The sequence below is a fragment of the Stigmatopora argus genome, chromosome 12, assembly GCF_051989625.1.
Source record: "Stigmatopora argus isolate UIUO_Sarg chromosome 12, RoL_Sarg_1.0, whole genome shotgun sequence".
NCBI classification, from domain to species: Eukaryota; Metazoa; Chordata; class Actinopteri; order Syngnathiformes; family Syngnathidae; genus Stigmatopora; species Stigmatopora argus.
In genome coordinates this window covers 7,594,594-7,616,107 of record NC_135398.1, presented here as the reverse complement: position 1 = coordinate 7,616,107, position 21,514 = coordinate 7,594,594, and the positions used below count along the sequence as shown (strand labels likewise).

General features: G+C 40.3%; 2 protein-coding genes across 5 annotated transcripts; both read left to right on the top strand.

Annotated features, from left to right (window-relative positions):
* The first annotated feature begins 1,144 nt into the window (after positions 1-1,144).
* Positions 1,145-7,957, top strand: plvapa (plasmalemma vesicle associated protein a). The gene is made up of 6 exons (XM_077615030.1): positions 1,145-4,533; positions 4,936-5,005; positions 5,115-5,845; positions 5,950-7,267; positions 7,353-7,413; positions 7,608-7,957. Exons 1-6 carry the CDS (start codon positions 4,138-4,140, stop codon positions 7,639-7,641), a joined length of 2,610 nt encoding a protein of 869 aa, XP_077471156.1. The 5' UTR covers positions 1,145-4,137; the 3' UTR covers positions 7,642-7,957.
* Positions 7,958-8,160: 203 nt separating this feature from the next.
* On the top strand, positions 8,161-21,205 carry ano8a (anoctamin 8a). 4 transcript variants are annotated; one of them, XM_077615027.1, is made up of 21 exons: positions 8,161-8,385; positions 8,468-8,551; positions 11,071-11,516; positions 11,841-12,001; positions 12,666-12,776; positions 13,484-13,616; positions 13,795-13,933; positions 14,046-14,142; positions 14,250-14,366; positions 14,662-14,789; positions 14,858-15,019; positions 15,262-15,414; positions 15,566-15,692; positions 15,782-15,837; positions 15,920-15,994; positions 16,341-16,829; positions 17,329-17,505; positions 17,619-17,810; positions 17,887-18,018; positions 19,317-19,427; positions 19,897-21,205. In XM_077615027.1, exons 4-21 carry the CDS (start codon positions 11,842-11,844, stop codon positions 20,503-20,505), a joined length of 3,168 nt encoding a protein of 1,055 aa, XP_077471153.1. In that variant the 5' UTR covers positions 8,161-8,385; positions 8,468-8,551; positions 11,071-11,516; position 11,841; the 3' UTR covers positions 20,506-21,205. The 4 variants fall into 4 exon arrangements, with proteins under 4 accessions (XP_077471153.1, XP_077471155.1, XP_077471154.1 ...); XM_077615028.1 differs by lacking the exons at positions 8,161-8,385; positions 8,468-8,551; positions 11,071-11,516 and having other exon boundaries at positions 11,545-12,001; positions 17,365-17,505; XM_077615026.1 differs by lacking the exons at positions 8,161-8,385; positions 8,468-8,551; positions 11,071-11,516 and having other exon boundaries at positions 11,546-12,001.
* Positions 21,206-21,514: the final 309 nt, after the last annotated feature.

Here is a 21,514-nt window from a genome sequence, read left to right as displayed (position 1 = left end):
TATTTGAGGAAATATGAAATACAAGAGCTTTATCATAAATTATGGAATTATAATAATAATGTATTTATTCACTATAATTCCGCCAGAAGAAAATACCCACTGAAGGTGGAAGTTATGTAACAAAAAAATGGGGGTAATGAGAAAAGGAATTTTGTGATATTCAAGAATGAAATAAGGCATTAATCAACAAACTTAAAGCATATGTTTGCAATATGAAATAGAAGAGGTGATTGCATTTGGGGTAATGAGGTCAAAGGTCGCAGAGGTCAGAAAAGGAATTTTGCGATATCCAAAACAGATTAGCCTATTTAACTCTTTGCAGGATAGCTTATATTTTGTGAAGAGAGGATTAAAAAAACACAGTAGCTGAGAATATAATAAATAATAATATGTACATACTCTCAGAGTGCACTTCTAGTTTTGACTGCAGTTTGTATAGGTGTAGATTTGTAATGACTAATTGCCAATTATTTTGGCTGCTCAGGTTGATTCAGCTAATTATCAGGTAAAAGGGCCCAATGTATTTTTCCTCACAGTGTTGCCTAATATTTACGTAAACATTAACACTGAAGCTAGTTCATTTAAGAAACAGGCACTATATAGTATACAGTATATTATGGGCAATTTGGTGCTGTTTCAATTCAAGGCCATATTTGAGGAAGAGTATTTTTACCATTGGGAAGACGTCAAAAGTGAACTGCTTTTAGCAAGGGGTGTTTCCTCTATGTCTGTCATCCCCCGTCTCTTGGGGGTGTGATGGAATCCAAGGGGGCAGCAGTGACGTGACCTTTGAACCAACATGCTACTCGTGTTGAGGAAGGAGAATATTTCTGTCGAAATTGATGTTGAGTGAACACGTGGACAGAATCACACATGGACAGCTGCAGTTGAAAGATAGCCCTCAAATCCTTTTAGAACTGATGGCCCCCTTTGAATTGTTGTGTTTTTTTGTTTCTTTTGGCATTATATGGGGTAGTACACCATTACTGTGTACCCTTTGCATACCTGTCAACCTCTGCCGATAACTGCCCTTATAAATGATTATGATTCCCCTTACAAACCCCCAAAAAACCTTACAAACACCGTACGACGTACGGTGTTTGTAAGGTTTTTTGGGGGTTTGTAAGGGGAATCATAATCATTTATAAGGGCAGTTATCGGCAGAGGTTGACAGGTATGCCTTTGTATGAAAATGACTAGTTTTGGTAGCAACTCTAATATGCCTATCAATGTCTGTGGCAGCCAATTAATTCACCTGCATCAAAATGTATCAATCAACCAAATAAAGCCTTTATTATGATCATACACAGCTGCGTATAACGAATTTTTTTTTTTTTCTGTTGTGATGGATATATCGCATCTCCTACCGAGAGTAATTACTAAATCCTGGCGACTGAAGAAAAAGTTTATAATGATAAGATTGAGAAAACAAAACACCAAACTGGAGAGCAAAGAGCCGCTGCACTCGTGTGGGCCGCCATCTTGGATCCCATTTCATCACTTCGCTGCACAAATGTGCAGTAATGTTAGTTTGTGAGGAAAAATTACCTTCACAATACGGTTGGCTATGGTCAAGATTTTCTGCTAATAGCTAGATAGTACATAGAGAAGTGACATTCTATACAGTTACACTATGTATGCATTCAAGTGTTTGTTGTGTGAGGTGGTCTGGTAGCTCAAAGCTACAAAATTGTTGGACATTTAACCTCATCATGTGGCATTTCGGGGAAGGCCAAGCCCTTCTCAAGCCAGCTATTGATTCACTTAACATTTGAGTTAACCTTTAAGGTCCATATAGAACCCCGTCCTCGAGCAAATGGGATTACACCCACCCACCCACCACATGTCTGGATGTCTTAAGTTAGGCAAGCTCTCCCCCTCAGGCATCTACACACGTAATTCAATCTCGGGGGGGTGTACCAGCCTTGCTTTACCCACACCAACAGATGGAAAATGGGTCAGCGAGTAATCATTGGGTTCATTCTGCGCATCTTTCTCACAGGACGTCACGGCCCTCAGTGTTTAGACTTGTCGTGACAGCTTCTCCCTTTGACCTGAGTGACCTTTGACCTTTGCAGAATGGATGAGCCTAGAAACCAAAACAGAAGCCTTTTGTGCAGGTCAAAGTGAAAACATCTGCTAGGCCCGGGACACAGATAGAAGATGAGGATTAACTGTTAGCCATTCAATATTTGGTCACTTTCTCTGCAGTTCGGCTTTATCTTCCTGCATTGCACACTACAGAGAGCTCTTTCTTCAGGCCGGTCACCTGATCTAGCATGTGTCTTTGGTATGAGTAACTAGAGCCTTCAGAGCAAGTTAACAATTAGATAAATCTTTGAAGGGAAACCATGTGATTCTGATTCCCAAAATTCGTAGACTTGCAGGTTTGTTGCTTTTGTTAATCAAATGCATCTCTGCTTTGAAGCCCACAAATATGTAAATAAGACCATTTTCTCGGTTTTCCCCTTAAATCTGGATATCAAAGGGATTTTCCCCTCATTGTTGAGTTGCAATTATTAATGTTTTTAAATCAAAATGGCGATAACTTTGGGAAAAATTTGTGTCATGTTACCCAGCTATTTGAAATTAGGCTGCTTTTGGAGTTGGCACTTAAAACATGATGATGATGTTGATTCAGTTTTTTTTTTTACTTTCCTCCCCATCACTTCTTATAGTGCCTTTCAATTATTGTTCAACTGTAATTCTATACATTTTCCACTGAGTGGCAGTGTTATCTATAAATACTAAATTGAGCTCATCAGGCATACCGATGTAAATATCTAGTTTCATTTATATAAAAAAAACATTTCAGACTGCAACATTGGTGGATTCAAATATACTGTATTATATTACTATGTATTTTCTCAACTTATTAGCATGTACTTCAGAATTCCTGCCAAGTGCATTCAATTTATCCACAGGTTATAATGTATTTCATATTAATGCAGCATCCCTTCAAATATTAGTAGTATTGAGGGTCCTATAATTAGGAAATGCAAATTAGTTTATAAAATGCTAATCCAGTTGTAAAGAAATGGTTTTGTGAAGTCTTTAGGAATATTTTTTTTAAATCTGTGTAACCAAACAATCCATAAATAGATCTTAGTAAAGAGAGGAAGACTCCACTGTACATGTTCCCGGCTTGAAAAACAACCCACTTCAAATTCAACTAAATCTTCCCAATGTTTATCCTACATTTCTTGGCACATTTTTTTAATCTACCATCTCCAACATTAGAAACATTTGACCATCAAGAGCTTTATGAATGAATTATGGCTTCCCGTCAAGATGAGGTCTGGCACACCAACAATGCCTGGCAGGAAAAAAAAAAAGTGGTGACTGCTACTGTCAAGCTCTTATATTTTATTTTGATCGTAATTGCACACACGTCCTGTGAGACAGAGGGCAACTTACCCACGTCATCATGTTGGACTGAGACTTGATGCATCAAAGAGCCTGCCATAGAGAACAACGCGAGCCATTGTCCTCCCGGCGGTTGTGCACCGGAAAACACTGTTCATGATCCCATAAAAATGTTTTTGGCACATGGACCAGGATATGTTCCGCACTGTAGAAATTGATGGTTTCATGAAAAAAAAAAAAAAAGCAGATGCCTTTTTTTTGGTCAAATGTCCATTTCCATACTGGTTCTTATGATTCAGAACAAAATGAGCGTAATTAATTTAAGTTCAAATTTAAGACAAAACATTATGACATGGAAATATAATGTAAATGGTATGCATATAGCCCACATGTGACATCCCAGTCAGCCAGGCCACGCCAACAGACATGGTGATGATGGGAGGGGTCTGAAGTCAAGATAACTTCCCATTATGGGAAGTGTGTGGCCAAAGCAGTTTATAAATTCCTACCCATGTTTACACCTCACCCACAATCCGATCAATTCTAATGTTTGCATCATCGTACAAAGGAAACGTCTGCTCCACTTTGTAGTGTTTGGAGCTTGGTCAGACAAACGGGCACCAGACGCACAATACGTGGACGGACATAGCCTCCAAACGTTGCTCATATAAGTCAGCGTCTTGGCAGATGTTATCTGGCTTGCAGGGTGCTTAGTAAAAAAAAAAACTTGTGCTTCATTTCTCTTGGACGTTCTTTGGGACACCCGAACTCATGTATAGCAGCGGCTATTCCCAGGTGTCCAAGGCTGGACCGCAGGGCCAAAAGAAGGCGCAGTACCGGTCAAAGGGCAAAAGCTGCGGCTACTATTTGAGGATCATCTTCTTCTTCTCCTCGCTGATTCAATCGCTCATCATAGTCAGCCTGGTTCTCTTCTTGGTCTACGGCAAGACGCAAGACTCGGCTTCGACGGCACGCATACATGACTTGGAGGAAAGCTTCAGTCGGCTATCGATTGAAAATGTCGCCCTCAAGCAGCAAAGGAGGAACCTGACGACCTGGCTCAACAGCACCTTGACCGAGAAGGCCCGCAACGACTGGGACCTGTTGCGACTTAAATACTGGTCAAACACCTCTGCAAATTTTATTCAAGATTTGGATAGCAGACTGGTGAGTAACAGAAAAAAAGCAATTGTTTTACAAAGTTTTAGCAAATGAATATTCTCGGTTTGGTTTACAGAGAGTTTTGAATTTAACGATATACCTTTTATGGTTATAGTTTGCAATGGTGTAGCAGTACGCTGCATCATATTGAAATGTTTCAAATATTTTCTTCGGCTTTAGTAAGAGAGCAGGGAGCAGTTAGTTCTTTTAAAAATTGTATGTACTACATTAGACAGTATATTTCATTTGTAATAGAATGGTTGCATTTTCTAAAAAAGGTGTTTGTTTTCAATAAATCCAAGTTTTATTAAACTAGTCTGATAAATGTCATCAACAGACAGTTTTTATTAAATCCATGTAAAAATATTTTCCCCATTTTATTGATTCCACCTGTATTTTGTGCTACAGAAACACACAAATATGGAATTGACCATGTGCAAGAACCAGGCACGCATCTCTCAAAATTGCCCACAAGTTGGTAAGTGGAGACTTTTGGAATATCAGTTCAATTCATGATTAGAAAATGTATTTTATTCAGATTTCAATATATGAAGTTTTCTAAAACATATCTTTCTCTTTGTTTAAAGTGCCGCGTTTGATTCAGACGGGTGGAGGTTGCAATTGTGGGCTGCAGATGGAGCGGGTGAACGCTAGATTGGAACTTGTTGAGTCCAATTTTACACAAACAACACAAAGAACGAAATTGGAAATGGAGCAAATTGCAAAGGAGAGGGACAACCTTGACCTGGAAGCCATCCATCTAAGAAGGGAAAAGGCTGTTCATGTCAAGGAGATTGAGTTTTGCCAGAAAAGATGCAAAGAAGACTTTGTTCAGTCCCTCAGTGGCGTCTCCAATGTGTCAAGAGCCTTTCTGTTGAAGATTGAATCTCTCTTCCCGGCCCACATTGCCTTCCAACTCACCTGCGAGAAACAGAGGGACCACCTGGAGCAAATCCGCACCAATTGCACCAGTCTGTCTAGAGAAGTGGAAGACAGGTTCCAGGGTTATTTGAATAACGTTGGCGACCAAATGTCCGAGATCCAGTCCGAGAACAACCGCTTGAAGGCTGAGAACTTGCGAAGGTCGGACGACTACCGCGTATGCAGTAAGAACAGAACGGGTCTGATCCAAGAGCACAGACAAACTCTAGAGAAACTGCAACTGAAACACGACAAGGACTACGAGAGGCTTCTGTTGGACAAAAGAAGGCTCGGCGGCGATGTCGAAGTCCTGGAAAACGGTGTCAATTTCAAAAATAAAGAAATCCAACACCTCACAGAACAAATCAAGCAGCTCAACATGTCCTGCGGGGCTAGGGTATGTCTGTGTGTGTGTGTGTGCGTGTATGTTACTGTTCATCGCGTTGATTTTCAAACTATTTTGTTTTACAAAATGTCAACATTATTTTCTTCTCATTTTAGATGGGATCTGGTGGATTTCTGGGAGCCGGCATGGGACAGTTTGGGAGGGGAAGTTTAGAGAGTAGTGTAGGCTCTAATCCAAGTTTGGGATCTACTGGCACAGGATTAAACAGATTCGGATCCCCTGCACTGGGCTCCTCAAGTCTCGGTTCAAATGGATTGGGTTCAAATAAACTGGGATCGACAGGGTTTGGCTCATCCGCCCTTGGCTCAAGCTCAATCACAAACAAATTCGGATCAACTGGATTAGGCTCTTCGAGTACGGGGTTAGGCTCTTCGAGTCTCGGTTCAAGTAGTGTAAACAAGTTTGGGTCAACAGGATTGGGTTCTTCGAGTACAGGGTTGGGTTCTTCCAGTTTTAGTTCAACTGGGTCAGGATTAAATAAACTAGGATCAACAGGATCAGGTTCTTTAAATCTTGGTTCAACCGGCTCAGGATTAAACAAACTAGGATCAACTGGGTTGGGCTCTTCAAATCTTGGTTCAACTGGGTTGGGATCAAACAAATTAGGATCAACAGGATTGGGCTCTTCGAGAGTCGGGTCAACTGGTTTGGGATTAAACAAATTAGGATCAACTGGTTTAGGTTCTTCAAGTCTTGGTTCGACTGGGTCAGGATTAAACAAATTAGGATCAACTGGTTTAGGTTCTTCAAGCCTTGGTTCAACTGGTTTGGGATTAAACAAATTAGGATCAACTGGTTTAGGTTCTTCAAGTCTTGGTTCGACTGGGTCAGGATTAAACAAATTAGGATCAACGGGATTGGGCTCTTCAAATCTTGGTTCAACTGGGTTGGGATCAAACAAATTAGGATCAACCGGATTGGGCTCTTCAAGCCTCGGGTCAACTGGGTCAGGATTAAACAAATTAGGCTCAACAGGGTTAGGTTCATCTAGTCTTGGGTCAACTGGGTTAGGACTAAATAAATTAGGCTCAACAGGGTTAGGATCGTCTAGCTTTGGCTCTACTGGGTTAAACAAGCCAGGGTCAACTGGTTTGGGGAGTTTGGGTCTTGGCTCAACAGGGTTAGGATCGTCCAGTTTTGGCACTACTGGGTTAAACAAGCAAGGATCAACTGGTTTGGGGAGTTTGGGCCTTGGCTCAACTGGGTTAAATAACAAACCCACATCAAGTCTGAAGAGCTCTTCTGGACTTGGATCAACTCTGTTATCATCCAATTCTGGATTTACCAAACTTGGGGTTGGATTAGGCAACAGTAACACAGGACAAAGTAGAACAGGATTAGGAATGGGGAGGGGAACATCAAGTGGATCTGCACTTGGTACTGGAAGAACCAGTGGTCTAGGGGGTGGCTCGGGTAAGAAAATAATTCATTGCTTACAATACATTGTTGTTGGTGAAAATCGAGTGATAACGTTTTTTCTTTCTTTCTGTCCACCCAGTCAATGTTGCTCAGCACCTTCTAGATCTGCAACGCATCATCAACCCCAGTTACTCCTATGAGTAAGTATAAAGTAGTAGAATGTGAGATTGTGAGTATAGTTTTCTTTGCCTAAGACATACTGTATTCAGTATTTTTTTTAAATACCAGTAAGTAGAAATACATTTGCAATAGATGTAATCTCATCACTCTCACTACAACCTCTATGTTTACTTTCTCACAATTGTGTGTCTGTTTTTCTCTTGTCTCTTTTCAGCGAGAGACAAGAACTTGCTAGAATGCTGGGTTAGTCTCCTGTAAAGCGGGAAATGGAAAACTGCAAGGTTTTTATCAATGCCAAACAATTTAACAAGTTCACCATGGTATTGAAGATTTTGAAACATAGAGTATACTCATCTACAAGAATATACACACTTCAGCACTTTTTTTTAACATGTAGAATTGTCTTTTATTCCTTTGTTTCTATAATTGTGTACAACTGTGAGAACAAGCCCATTTATTTGGTGTATTTTTAAACTTGTAAATACAGAAGTCTTTGTTCAATTGTGACCCGTCTCTTTTTAATAAACAAATCTACTTGACTTATTAGTTCATTCCCGCCCGGAAGTAACTGTTTGTCTATGTGTGCGTCACCTATTGTGCAGCAAATGATCTCCAAACAGCCCCTCACACACCCACCCTTGAGTTGAAGAGCAGATTTACTGGCACGACAGTCAAGTCCATCCACCGTGTTTACATTTACCTACCAACGACTCCGCAGATGGGAGGAACCGCCACTAATATCCGTGAAAACAATACCCCGTACTTGACTGTTAAAACATGGAAATCCACTAGATAAACATTAGCATCCAAATATATCTATGTAACAAATGTTAACAGCAATGGCTATATTTGAATCAAATAGATGTCATGACCTTTCTGGATAAGACCTTAACTATACTGTTGTTGAAAAAAAAATGGTTCGTTAGATCTGCCATTAACTTAACTATGAATCAAGCTATTACATATTGATCGCCTAATAACATGTATAATTGGTGAAGTCATCTTCTAACTGTTATTGACTTTTTTGCAGGGGTTGTTCAGTTTTTCATTTTCTCTTCCACTTCTCCTCTCAAGGGTTGCGGGGGCGCAGGAGCCTGTTCCAGCCAAGTGGGGGCATAAGGAGACAAACAACCATTCACACCTGAATTTTTTTTAAAGGTAAATATGGCTACCTATATCATTATTTTATACTTTTGACAACAAGTCATTTATTTATCAGGTGAAACTTCATTTGCATTAAGTATAAAAGAATTGTGGCAATTTTACTACTACAATTTTACCTTCTCCCTAAACAACTCAGACAACTACATTAACAAAAAACAACACTATATATAAATAATAATACAATATGTAGCAAAAGTTCTTAACAGCTTTTAGCTTAATTTCATTTATTAATATCCGCTACCATGGACACGAAATAAAGCAAACACTTGAAGCAAAATGTCACTATAGGAACGTACAAACATCCTGTTCATTCTGCTGTGAGAGGATTTATGTAGTCTACTGTAAATCCCAGTGTGTATTGTTATGTACAGTATGCATTGTGTTACCAATTAACGCTTGAATGCTCCTCAATGCAGGCTCTCATTTGTATATTATCAAGTACTTTTTAGCTTTTCCGCTATGAGAAAGACCTTCCTAGAATTCACATGACAAAAGTCATGACTGTTTTAGAAAACTGCTTCTGACCAAGATAGTCTTAACACTCAAACTTATTTGCACGCTGGTCTGAAAAAACATGATTCTCTTTCATTAAAGAATATCTTCCTACATTGTCAGCTCATTTCTCTTCCTGAAAAACACATTTTGTGGAAGGAATTTCACACCCGTAGACATATTTGAAGTTTTGGAGATTTTGTTAACATTTTTTTAAGGTTTTCCTTTTAGCAACAAACATGTTTCCGCAAAATGTGGGGTTTTATTGCAGCTGTCACCCAAAATGCCATTTGTGCCCTTATGGCTTGACACCTGCAGGCCATAACTTGACTATAAACAACAACATTATAGCAGTTTCTAGGTTACGTGTTCAAATTTTAATCTTATTTTAATTATATGTTAATTAGACTGCGTCATTATTTGAATGAAAACAGCGGTCACTTGAAATGTTCTAACATTGCAACACTAACGCTGTTTCTTAGCCCATCTTTGATGTTTATATTGTTTGTTAGCATGAAGGTATGCTTATTTTTTCTCTTAGCAAAGTCATGTAGCTGTTTTAAGTCATGATTTCAGCTTACCATATTTGTACACCTTTTAAAAGACATTTCAGTCTTTTAGTGTGTTGAGTGATTTTTGAAATATGTGGCGCAAAAAGGTTCAGGAAACCCAGGTCGAAGGGGCGGAAATATTTGAAAACTTTTGTCTGACTGGTCTCCGGCTGCGAATATGGGATGTCGCCTCTCAGCAGTGACAGCCGGCATGACGAACATTGCGGGGTCTATTGTGTACAAAAGCTGGCCCACCGCCTCTCAGGCCCTCCTGGTGCAGGAAAGGGAATGGATGCTCATGATTGCGACATCCTTCCTCACCTGGGGTTGTACAACTCTGACCTCTTTTGTCTGTGGTTGTCAATGTTCTCTTACGCTGCCACTTCTAATTGCATTTCCTATTTGCTTGCACTGCCTTTGGGTCCCTTGGCCTGGCCTGCTAAAATCATTGAGTCGGGAGAGGAAATACAGCATGGCCTGAGATGTGGGATTCCTCTTATTTCACTCTCCGTGACCTTGACCTTTGACTCTTTCATTGGGAGAATTATGATGAGGAAAGGACTTTTTTTTAATACCTTACATAACAGCCGTTAATAGCTTCCCTCTTTAATTGCACCGTCCTGGGGTTGACGTGATTATTATAAGCGTGAGATCCATAATTTTCTTTTGCTGTGCATACTGTGTGATAACAACACTTGCCAAAACCGACCTTTTTATAGGTTTTAAAAGGATATTTGACATTTGGATTCGGAATGAGAATGCTGAGCACATCAGGATAAGGGATGGTGTTTTATTTATGCATGTATAATTCTATTTTTTTTTGCCATTTTGACGGTATAATGTAAGTAGGAGTATTAATACACAAGTTTTTTCAACACTGCTTATTGTGGAGTTGAGCTAGCTTCAATATCTCGCACTCAAATATCATTTTTTCAAAGAAATTCTTCTAAATGCCAACATTACAAGAGACTAACAGTGCATGCGAAAAGTATTATTTTGAAAGTAGAACTTATTTTATCTGTCCAAGTAGCCCTCTGCACCCTGCCTTATCTGTGTCATATAATCCATCCCTTTCTGGGATGGCCTCACCACACGCAATCGTACTGAGCATCTGTTTAGTTAAGAGCATGTAATAGAGCTAAAGCTACACATCATGGGATTAAGCTTCCACATCTTTGCATCAACCCAAGACACACATCAGACATTATAGAAAGTGTGTCGTGTACACTCTATTGTAAGCCTTGTCCAAAGCAATTTGGAAATGTGTTATCAAAACTCCAAGACCATATCTTGGTCAATAATAAATTGTCTGGTCCAAGTCAACATTGAAATTGTAGGTACTTTAATATTCTGAAATGCTTGTATATTATTTCAAATTCACAAACAGTATAGTATATGTACAGGGCAGTGTGGCTAAGATGTTTGGAAATACTGAATGTGAAAGTATAAAATGTTTATTCCTCCCCTCAGGTTATTCTGTGGCGCCGTCTAGGGGACATTTGGACTTATTGTCTGTTCAACTCCACATAGTATCCTTTTACAGTTCAAATTTGGTCTATTACCTGATTTGCGAAAAGCAGTATATACAGCAATAAATGTCATACAAAATACAATTTGATGAGAGTCACAAAAACAACCCAAGAGGTCGGATTGAATAAAAAAATGGAGGTAAATGTTGGCATCTTCACATTATAAGAATCCAAAGCACTTGAACTCTCATTCCAATAGACAGTGGTAAATACATACCTTCAAAATTTGCAGCTAATTTACCCCTCTAATCTAGTCACCCCCATCCTATTTACATCCAATTGACTGTTTCCTTTTTCAACTAATTTGTCTTTTTCCATCTCTTTGCATCAAAGATTTATATAGTGACAGTCACAACAAGGAAATGTTTTTCCACTAGATGGCAGAAGGTAAGCTGTTAAACCTGTTTTCTCCACTCAGTGTCACTACCCTATCAGCAAAAACAAATATAAAAAAAATGGAATCAATATTTTACAATGCGATTTTTTGAAGGGTTCTGTCTTGCTACACCCCAATTTCTAAATGGAATATTCATTTCAAAGCGGTGTCCCCCGTTCTGAGTCGCTGCAGCCTATCACGACTGGATCTCCTTAAAATGTCATTTCCATGACCATGTTCCTCCTCCTCTCCCCCCCGCTTCCACACCACATGGATCTTTGCAATGGCAGTGCATTAAAAAGTATTCGTGTGTCTGCGTACGTGTGATGCTGCAGCATGCACGCGACGGCCGTCGGGGAGGCTGACACCGAGCTTGCAGATAGCCGGCGCGGTGGTGCAGCAGCGGCGGGGAGGATGATGGAGAAAACGCCGGAGATGCTGCCCGGGACTGAGCATCATCACCGGGGACATGCTTCGGCGACATACGGCGTCTTTGGTAAGTGGACTGAGATGTTGGATGGTGGAGGGGGGGTGGGGTCTTTTCAAGCAGATGATGATGATGGTGGTGGTGGTGGTACTGAATGACTCCCACTAGGGACCAAATATGTTTTAATGAAATGGTGCTTGTCTTTGGATGCTACTCAGTCAATACATGGTGTACGTTAGATCTTCAAACGGGCTTCAGAGGGTGGTGGGCCACAGGTGCACCCATGCACCAATAAAATTCAGCCTTTATTGGAATGCCGTGGTTTATTTCAAGGGAATTGAAGGGGAAGCTCTAAGTTTGTGGGCAAAGGGGTGACATTAACACAAGCGTGGCGGCACAGTGGTGGTAAGCACCTCCGCCTAAAGGGTTCAAGATCAGGTTGTAGGCTTCTTAGGTGGAGTTTGGTGCGTGGTTTTTTTTTTTCTCGCAAAAACATGCATGCTAGGTGGTTTGAGCACTCCAAATTGTCCGTAGGTATGAGTGGCCCAACTCATTCCGAGTGTACCCCGCCCACTGGCCATCGTGAGGATAAGAGGCCTCATGCTATAATCAATCAAGCCATTTGACTTCATCTAGCTCTTAACATTGGCTGGGATTATTGTGTGCTCATGGCAATCAAGGCTTTTTCATGTTTGACCTTCTCAGACAATGCATTTTTATATCTTCTCTCTAGATAAATTGTTTGGAAAGAGGCTTCTGCAGGCCAGACACTACATATTGTCTCGGAAGTCCTGGCTCAAGATGGTTCGCACAGAAAACTGTGACATCCTGATGACATTCCCAGGTAGTGGTAAAAGCATGCCACAGCTAATTTATTCAGCAATCAAAGAACTCTTAGAAAACATGGCATAAAATGTCTCCTTGAAAACTGAGCAACAGGAGCACATCTCCACCTGACACTTAACAATTGTCCTTCTGTTGCTATCACTTATCTAACGTTGTCAACTTGTCATCCATATCCTGGAAAAGGTTTATATTTCAGATCACCTTGTGTTGTGTAACACCCAATGTCAGATATCCCAGTGGATTTAAAAAAAAAATGCTGTTGCATCATCAAGATTAGCTTAAAGCTGAATTTAAGAAGGCATAAGAGTAGATCAATAGTCAATCTCATCAATACACGGTCAATAAATAAGGACGTTGCCTATTTTTAATTTGTGTTGTGCAAATGTATATCTTGAATGTAATCCTGAACAATGCAAGGATTTGAATGGATTGCGTGATAATAGAACAACTGTACTCTGAAATGATGGTATTGTAAACGGATATTAGACTTGGAATCAAGCCCAGAACAACAATATGAAAGACAGCTTGTGTATATTTTAGATGTGAACAAATATGTGTTCAAAAGATGATGTCGTACATTAGATCGGTTGCATTAACAGTAGGACCACAGCTCTTTAATTTGCAATGCTAAAAGGTAATAATCATTCCGGCTGTATATTATGAAACACCGTCATACTCTAAATACTCGCTTTTAATTCTGTCTAGATTCAATAGATGACCACACTTTGCTGTGGCTCCTGAATCACATCCGAGTTGGAATCCCGCAAGTCAGTATTCAAGTTCGGCAGCATAAACATACCCAAGCTTATGCCTTCTTCATCACCACTTCGTTTGAGAAGTAAGATTCTGGATCTTATGTTTGTTGGAAGCCTTCAATATTTGATCAACACATACAACTTACACTGGATTCATGAAGATGTATAATATTAAAGGAACAAAGCCATACCTTTCAAAACTCAAAACAGTGTTTATTTTTTTCTCTAACCTGTCGAATTTTGCCTCATTTTGGTGCTCAGTTTATTGCGGGGAGCAGAACAGATGAACATGCACAAGGCTGTCAAGCCCCAGTTTGGTGGCGGGATGCGACGCTTCTGCTGTGAAGAAGATAACATCTACAAGAACATAGAAAGCGAGCTCTGCTTTTTCACATCGCAGGTTGGACGTCAAACATATTTTCATATAAAACTTCATTTTTAATGCATGATAAATACCTGAAAATTATCATTAATAAAAAAAAAACCTGGTTGTCTTTTTCTCCTGGTTTTAGGAGCGTCAGAGTATCATTAAGTATTGGCTCGACAATCTGCGGGCCAAACAAGGGGAAGTGCTTCACAATATTCACTTTCTGGAGGGACAACCTATCAGTAAGCTTATTTATTTTATTTAAATTTTTTTTCTCAACTTTTTGCTTCAGAAATCGGCAATCCAATCCCACTGGACACCATAATTTGCTTTTTGCTTTTTTTCCTAGTACCTGAGCTGGTGGCCCGTGGTGTGATCCATCAGATGTTTCCTCTGCACGAGCAGAGGATCCTTAATCAGCTCATGACATCATGGGTTCAGGCTGTTTGTGAAAGGCAGCCACTAGGTGTGTAAAACTAGTAATTAAATACCATAAATGACAGTTTTTAGCTTCATCTTGGGGCTTGCAGTCAAACCACCAACATCAGCCAATACGTTAATTTATTAAAAACAATAAAAGCAGTTGCAACAGGAGAAATGTTGCTCATCTGTTTTCTTGTTTTCAGGTAAAATACTACAACACTTGTGGTCAATGTAAAGCCATTTCATTTTTAGCGCTGATTTGAATTAGTTGAATAAAATTGAACTCGGCAATTTCAATAGTTTAAGGTTCTTGCCATTAAGTTTCCTCCATGATTCAGATGATATCTGCGACTACTTTGGAGTGAAGATCGGCATGTACTTTGCCTGGCTCGGTTTCTATACCAACTCCATGCTTTACCCTGCCGTCATTGGATTTCTCCTGTGGATCCTTGCAGAGGCAGACCAGGTACCTTCAAGCACAATGGAGCACGTTGTTGCCACAGGAATTCAAACGTGTACCCTTGTTTTGTTTAGACCAGTCAGGACGTATGCTGTGTGGTGTTTGCAATCTTCAATGTTGTGTGGGCCACTTTGTTTCTGGAGCGCTGGAAGAGGCGAGAAGCCGAGCTGGCCTACAGGTGGGGCACCCTTGATACCCCTGCCGAGTCCTTGGAGGAGCCCAGACCACAGTTCAGGGTAAGCGTCGCTGTCATCCAAAGGATTGTAATGTTTTGGGGATTTTTCATTTATTTGTGAAAATGCTTGTCGTAAAACTCGTAAAACGGTTGGATCGTTTGCATTGAGGCATTATTTTCTACATTAGCAAAGGGCCAAGAAATTCACATTTTAAATAATTTGTGCAATTTATACTGGTGTTCTCTGTACCTTTTAAGTAAATACTAAGTTAATTGTTTTTTTTATCATTGCTTCACCTACAGGGTGTAAAACGCTGCAGTCCCATAACTGGCTGCGAAGAGTTCTACTATCCTCCGTGGAAAAGAACTGTGTTTCGATGGATGGTCAGCCTTCCCATCTGCTTGCTTTGTCTCTTTTTTGTCTTCCTCGTCATGCTCCTTTGTCTGGAACTGCAGGTTTGAACCATACAAATCATTGGTTTATCTTGTTCTGCTTGTACAATCTGTGCTTCGGAAGAGCAATGTTTGAATGGGTATACTGTACATATATATACATTAAGTAATAGCACTTATTAATTAATACGTATCATATTATTTGATTTCTCAGGAAGTGGTTATGGAGATTCAGGAGCTGCCTAGCATCACAAGATTTATTCCAAAAATCCTGCTGGCTGTTACAGTAACAATATGTGATGAGGTTTATAAGAAGATTGCCTATTGGCTTAATGATATGGGTAAGCGATAATATTAGATCGGCGTTTTTATACTTGGTCATCATTTCTTTCGTTCCTTAATACTCATTTGTTTGGGTTATTTTCTCCAGAAAATTATAGACTTCAGAGTGCCTATGACAATAATCTCATCATCAAGATGGTTTTCGTAAGTCACTCCCCTGTTGTAAGACCATATTTTTCTCATGGCGGTAACTTCTTAACTGTACAAGGATTTCTGTTGTTTCTAGTTTGAATTCATCAATTCTTACCTAAGTCTTTTCTATATTGGATTCTACCTTAAAGATATGGAGCGACTAAAGGAGGTGAGATAAGAATGCCATAATACAAGGTAAAAGTTATCGTAATGCATAATTCATTTTTATTTGTATTTCTCACCTAAACATAAAAAGACACTAAATGACAGCCATCCAAGATATTAGATCAAATTTTCACCATTTCAAAACTGGTTTCAGCATTAATGTCAGCTATAACATAAACTTCAATTGAATTGGAATTTGCACTTTTTAAAGACAAAATAAAAAATAAATAAAAATAAAAATCTTTTCATTGAAACTTTTACTGCACCATTTAATATCTGGTAGTTTTTTTTATTTTTTTTATTTTTCATATTAAAAAATACACATGCTCAAGTTTGGCGTTTCTTCACAGATGCTCGCAACACTGCTGATTTTCCGTCAGTTCCTCCAGAACATTAAAGAAGTCCTCCAGCCGTACCTCTACGAACAAAACAAGCTGGGCGTATTCACCCCTAAGGTGCTGTGGGAGCTACTCCAAGCCATCGTGCTTAAATACGGCCGCCTGGCTCTGGGAAAGGCCCAAGCGTCAATGAGCGCCTATTCCTTCCTGGGACCCAAGGATCGCCCGGCCGCCGACTGCGCCGACTCGCAGCCAAAGACCAGAGGGGATTTGAAAGCCGGATTCCGGCTGTCGGAAGAAGAGTGGGATATGAACGACCCCTGCGCTAACAAGCAGCGGAAAGTCAGCTTCACAGAGAAGGTGGACTACCAGGATGTCGCGACGGAAGCACAGACGGCAGATGACAACCGCCCTGAGGACAGCCCTACTCTAGGGGACAGAATGGATCCATCCATCTTTGACAGTTGCGATGAGGATAGCGACCTTGAATTTTCCGCTCAGGTACACGGTCCATTTCCCTTTTCCACTTACTTTGATGCCCTTCATCATAGTAGAATGTAACTTTTTTGGTGATGCTCCACTCAAGTCTCATTAGGCCGCATTGTTTGATATACGACTGCTCTTAAAACAAATAACGCAATTTAAAAAAAAAAACCTTCACACTTATTCTGGTTGCAAAGCTTGTTTCAAATCGACAAAGCAATCTCAGTTTTGGGGAAGGAAGCTAAATGCAGTTTCATGATACTATTATAATCAGTGTTTACATGTGAAATTGATGGATCATGCTAGTTCTAAGTATACTAGTACAAACTGATTTGAGACGATTCTTCTGTAGAATATGTATGAATAAATCTGAACATGGGCAGAGCAGACCTGGATAGTACCTGTGGGCGAGCCAATTTTAGCCCGCTGGCCTTTAGTTTGACCCCAAAGGAGTTCATGTTGAGTCTGGAAGTCCACACTAATACTACTAATGCAGATGATTAATTTACATGCAAAGGAGGCCAAAGAGAATACCAGTGGGTCTTCTTCAAAGGAATCGAATGGCCTCCGTCAAAGAACAAACATAGCGGACAAGGCCAAAGAAGACAAGAAGTCCTGGATTGATCCACCAGAAGAAGCCCAAACTGTTACACTTGCGCAGGCTGAGATTGAAAGCTGCATGCAGACATATGAGGTGGGTTTCCTCAAAATACACTACTACTCACTAAATGTGACGAGATATTTGACGTTCATCTGTGATTCCGTCACTTTTCCCTGATGTGGATCAAAATGTAATTGGCACCGCAGGATACGCTTCAGGACTACCAGGAGATGTTCATTCAGTTTGGATACGTGGTTCTCTTCTCCTCTGCATTCCCCCTGGCAGCCATGTGCGCGCTCATCAACAATATCATCGAGATCCGAAGTGATGCCCTCAAGCTCTGTACGGGCTTGCAGAGGCCATTTGGACAAAGGGTAGAGAACATTGGACAATGGCAGGTCAGTGTACAAAAAAAGCCTTCAGGTTGAAAATCACAATCAATGTTCATTGTGGCTTTCTCTCTCAACCTTCAAGACTGCAATGGAAGCCATGGGCTTGATCGCCATTATTGTTAACTGTTATCTGATTGGGCAATGCGGTCAGCTGCAGCGACTTTTCCCCTGGTTGAGTCCTGAGATGACTGTCATCTCCATTGTTTTGCTGGAGGTAAGTGACGTATGTAATCATGCTAGGTGCAATCTACAATGAATAATCATTTAATGCTATAATCAATTTGAACAGGGACAGGCTGGCAGTTAGTTAACATTATGTATGTCACGTTTTGATTGAATGGGTGTGTTTTCCTTGTGTGTCCTGTCCGTGTGATTGTATGCGCTTCACTTGCTGTGTCCATTTTGGCTCTCCTTCCCCATGTGTTTGCAATTGTCTCGTCAAGCAACCCCCACCTGTGTATTTAAACCCCTGTTTTTTGTACACCCTACGTGGGAGTATTCTGTTATTATTTTGCCTCGACTGCAGAGTGAAGTGAAACCCAAGAGTAGGAAGCAGGCAACCCTAACCCCAAATTTCTTACCTTAACCCGAAATTCTAACTTAAACCCTAATTTCTAACCCTAAATTCCAATCTTAATGCTAAATTCTAACTCGAACCCTAAATTCTAACCCTAACCCTAGAGTCAAACCCTAAATTAGAACCCTAAATATTAACCCTAACCATAAATTAGAACCCTAAATAATAACCCTAACCCTATATTCTAGCTCTAACCCTAAATTAGAACCCTAAATATTAACCCTAACCATAAATTAGAACCCTAAATAATAACCCTAACCCTATATTCTAGCTCTAACCCTAAATTCTAACTCTCACCCAACTCTAAATTCTAGCTCTAACCCTAAATTCTAACCCTAAATTCTTACCCTAAATTCTTACCCTAAATTCTTACCCTAAATTCTAACCCTAAATTTTAACCCTAACCCTACATTCTAACCCTAAATTTTAACCCTAACCCTACATTCTAAACCTAAATTTGAACCCTAACCCTACATTCTAACCCTAAATTTGAACCCTAACCCTACATTCTAACCCTAAATTCTAACTCTAACCCAACCCTAAATTCTAACCCTAAAATTACAACCCTAACCCTAAATTCTAACCCTGAATTTTAACCTTAACCCTACATTCTAACCCTAACTCTAAATTCTAACCCTGAATTTTAACCCTAACCCTAAATTCTAACTCTAACCCAACCCTAAATTCTAACCCTAAATTGCAACCCTAACCCTAAATTCTAACTCGAACCCAAAATTCTAACCCTAAATTGTAATTCTAACACACGGGGCATGGTATGCTATTTGTTGTTGTGTAATCCTTACTGTCATGAAGACAAAACCTCACAGGAGTTTTTGTATGAGTGTTCTTTTTGCGTGCACAGAGAGAGGGATGCAAAATATGGACCCTGAATGTTTGCTGTGTTGAGTGTCCCTCTATGGTCTGGTGGTTTACAGCACTTTGCCATCCTCCTAAAGTACGTCATCCACGTTGCCATCCCTGACATCCCCGCTTGGGTAGCAGAAGAGATGGCCAAGCTAGAATACCGACGAAGGGAAGCTTTCAAGGTATAGTTGGGTTATAACTTGAAAGACCTTTGGTCATCGCAAGGCTCGCTTCTGATGTCAAATGGGATGTCATAACGTGTTCCATGGTTCGTTTTTAAGCTGTCGCTACACCCTTTTGTAGTCACTAATGACATGACATTAGTGCAGTCATTCTCAATTTCTGACATGATCACGTATTTACAGAAAAAAAAAAAAAGATTTATACATACAAAAATAAATGATCTATTCACCACATCGTATCTTTACAAAGATTATCGCCAATAGTAACACTTTTTAAGTACAAACGCAAGTCGCGACTACACAAATCGGAGAAGACGCGAACACCGTTAGCTGACGGACGGCCGTTGACGACAGCACGCAACCGATCCATGTGGACTGGGAGGACCGGTGCCAGGCTTTCCCATTCCAAATGGATTAGTTTTCCCATCACATGGATCTGAATCTCTTGGCATCTCACCTCCCCTCTCAGAGGCACGAGCAACAGGCGCAGCAACATTTCCAACAGCAGCTGAGGCGTCGTCGCGAGGAGGAGGAACTCCAACGTCAGGCCGAGGCTCGTCAGGAGAGCCAGTGCCACAAATCGGACGCCCATCACCAGCATCACCACGAGAAGGCGTCGGGCGGCAAGCCCAAGAGACCCAGCTCCCTGCTGGGCAACAACAACGTGATGAAGCTCAGGCAGATCATCCCCCTCCAGGGTAAGTTCTCCTCGGGCAGCTCCCGCTCACCGGCTCAGTCGCCCACCGGGGGTGAGGCCAAGCTGCCCGGCTTCCTCAAGTTTTTGAAGTCCACCGAGGTGAGAAAAGAGCCGGCGACAGCCACCGGCTCGCCCGGATTGACGGGAAACTCTGGCGGCCAGGAGCGAAATCAGTCTCCCAGCAGGACATTCAGTCCGGGTAAATTGTTCAGTTTCAGCAAATCGGAAGGAACCGTGGTGTACGCTAATGGGACACAATCTAGCACTTTTGCGGACAGGGCTGAAATAAACACCCCTCACGAGGAATTACCTTCAAATGAGTCGGATAAAGGTGAGGCTGACTCGGAAAGCTCAGGCTCAAAGAATGAATCAAAAGTGTAAAAAAAAAAGATTGAAATATTCAACATTATTTTCATTGTAAAATATCAAAGGAGGACAAACACGTGCACAGTAGTGAATATAAGAATGTCATTTGAAGATTTATTCCATAGCTTTGATATCTAGTTCATGTGTACAGAACACGCAAATCTTGTTACATCAAAATTGTGTGGCCCACAAAAGCATAATAACACTAAGACGTGATGGTTAAACTGGATATGAAGGATGTGGAATACATCATCAAACGGATGAACACAAGTTATTTTTGAATACGCCATACTTTGCACAAAGCGTCGAAACGATGTAAGAGTTCTAACTGCTTCCATGTAAATAGGACTAGCGTACTACGTTGAATGTGACTCTTTGAATGAAGCTTTTTCTCTTGAGGTCTAACAATTGCATGGCTCAGTCCCATTCCAGGTTGGCTTCTACTTTTCAAGCCTGCACTTGAATGCGTATTGTGCACGAGTCACATGATGTGGGATTATTCAACACTTTATGAAGCCATCGTATTCTTCTGCAATAGCCAACATTCTAGTCACTGTGACCATAAAAGGTATTCTATTTTTCACAAATGTCATTTTATTTTTTGGAATGAATTATTTTACTACATGAATCAGTGAATGTATATGAAAATGAATCACTTGAATTGAGGCAAGAGGCGTATGTGTTTACAATTAATAAACATCACAGATTAAAAAAGTGGGCTAGTGATTTGGGATATGTCGGGACAGTGTTTAAATACAATGTAAAGTCAAATTTTTAATTTGTTATTCATGTTAGTATGTCAAAAAGAAACATTTGACTTAAGGGTTATTTTGGGATCTTATCAATGAAACCAAATTGAGATGTATTTATGTAATCATGTTTTTCAAGTGAACAATGACCAGACGAAATATTACTACAGCTATTTTTTCATCTCATGTTGTACTTTCCTACAAAGCAAATTGAAACAGGCATTCATTTCTAATTTACTTTGTGGCTTTTTACCAATTATGTTCAAACAACTCCT

Excerpts from the sequence above, each read along its gene's own strand:
- ano8a (XM_077615027.1), top strand. The coding sequence starts at position 11,842 with ATGCACGCGACGGCCGTCGGGGAGGCTGACACCGAGCTTGCAGATAGC. Across the intron at positions 12,777-13,483 it reads CATCCTGATGACATTCCCAG|ATTCAATAGATGACCACACT; the intron begins GTAGTGGTAAAA and ends AATTCTGTCTAG. Across the intron at positions 15,838-15,919 it reads TCATCATCAAGATGGTTTTC|TTTGAATTCATCAATTCTTA; the intron begins GTAAGTCACTCC and ends TGTTGTTTCTAG.
- plvapa (XM_077615030.1), top strand. The coding sequence starts at position 4,138 with ATGTATAGCAGCGGCTATTCCCAGGTGTCCAAGGCTGGACCGCAGGGC. Across the intron at positions 5,846-5,949 it reads ACATGTCCTGCGGGGCTAGG|ATGGGATCTGGTGGATTTCT; the intron begins GTATGTCTGTGT and ends TTCTCATTTTAG. Across the intron at positions 7,414-7,607 it reads AACCCCAGTTACTCCTATGA|CGAGAGACAAGAACTTGCTA; the intron begins GTAAGTATAAAG and ends GTCTCTTTTCAG.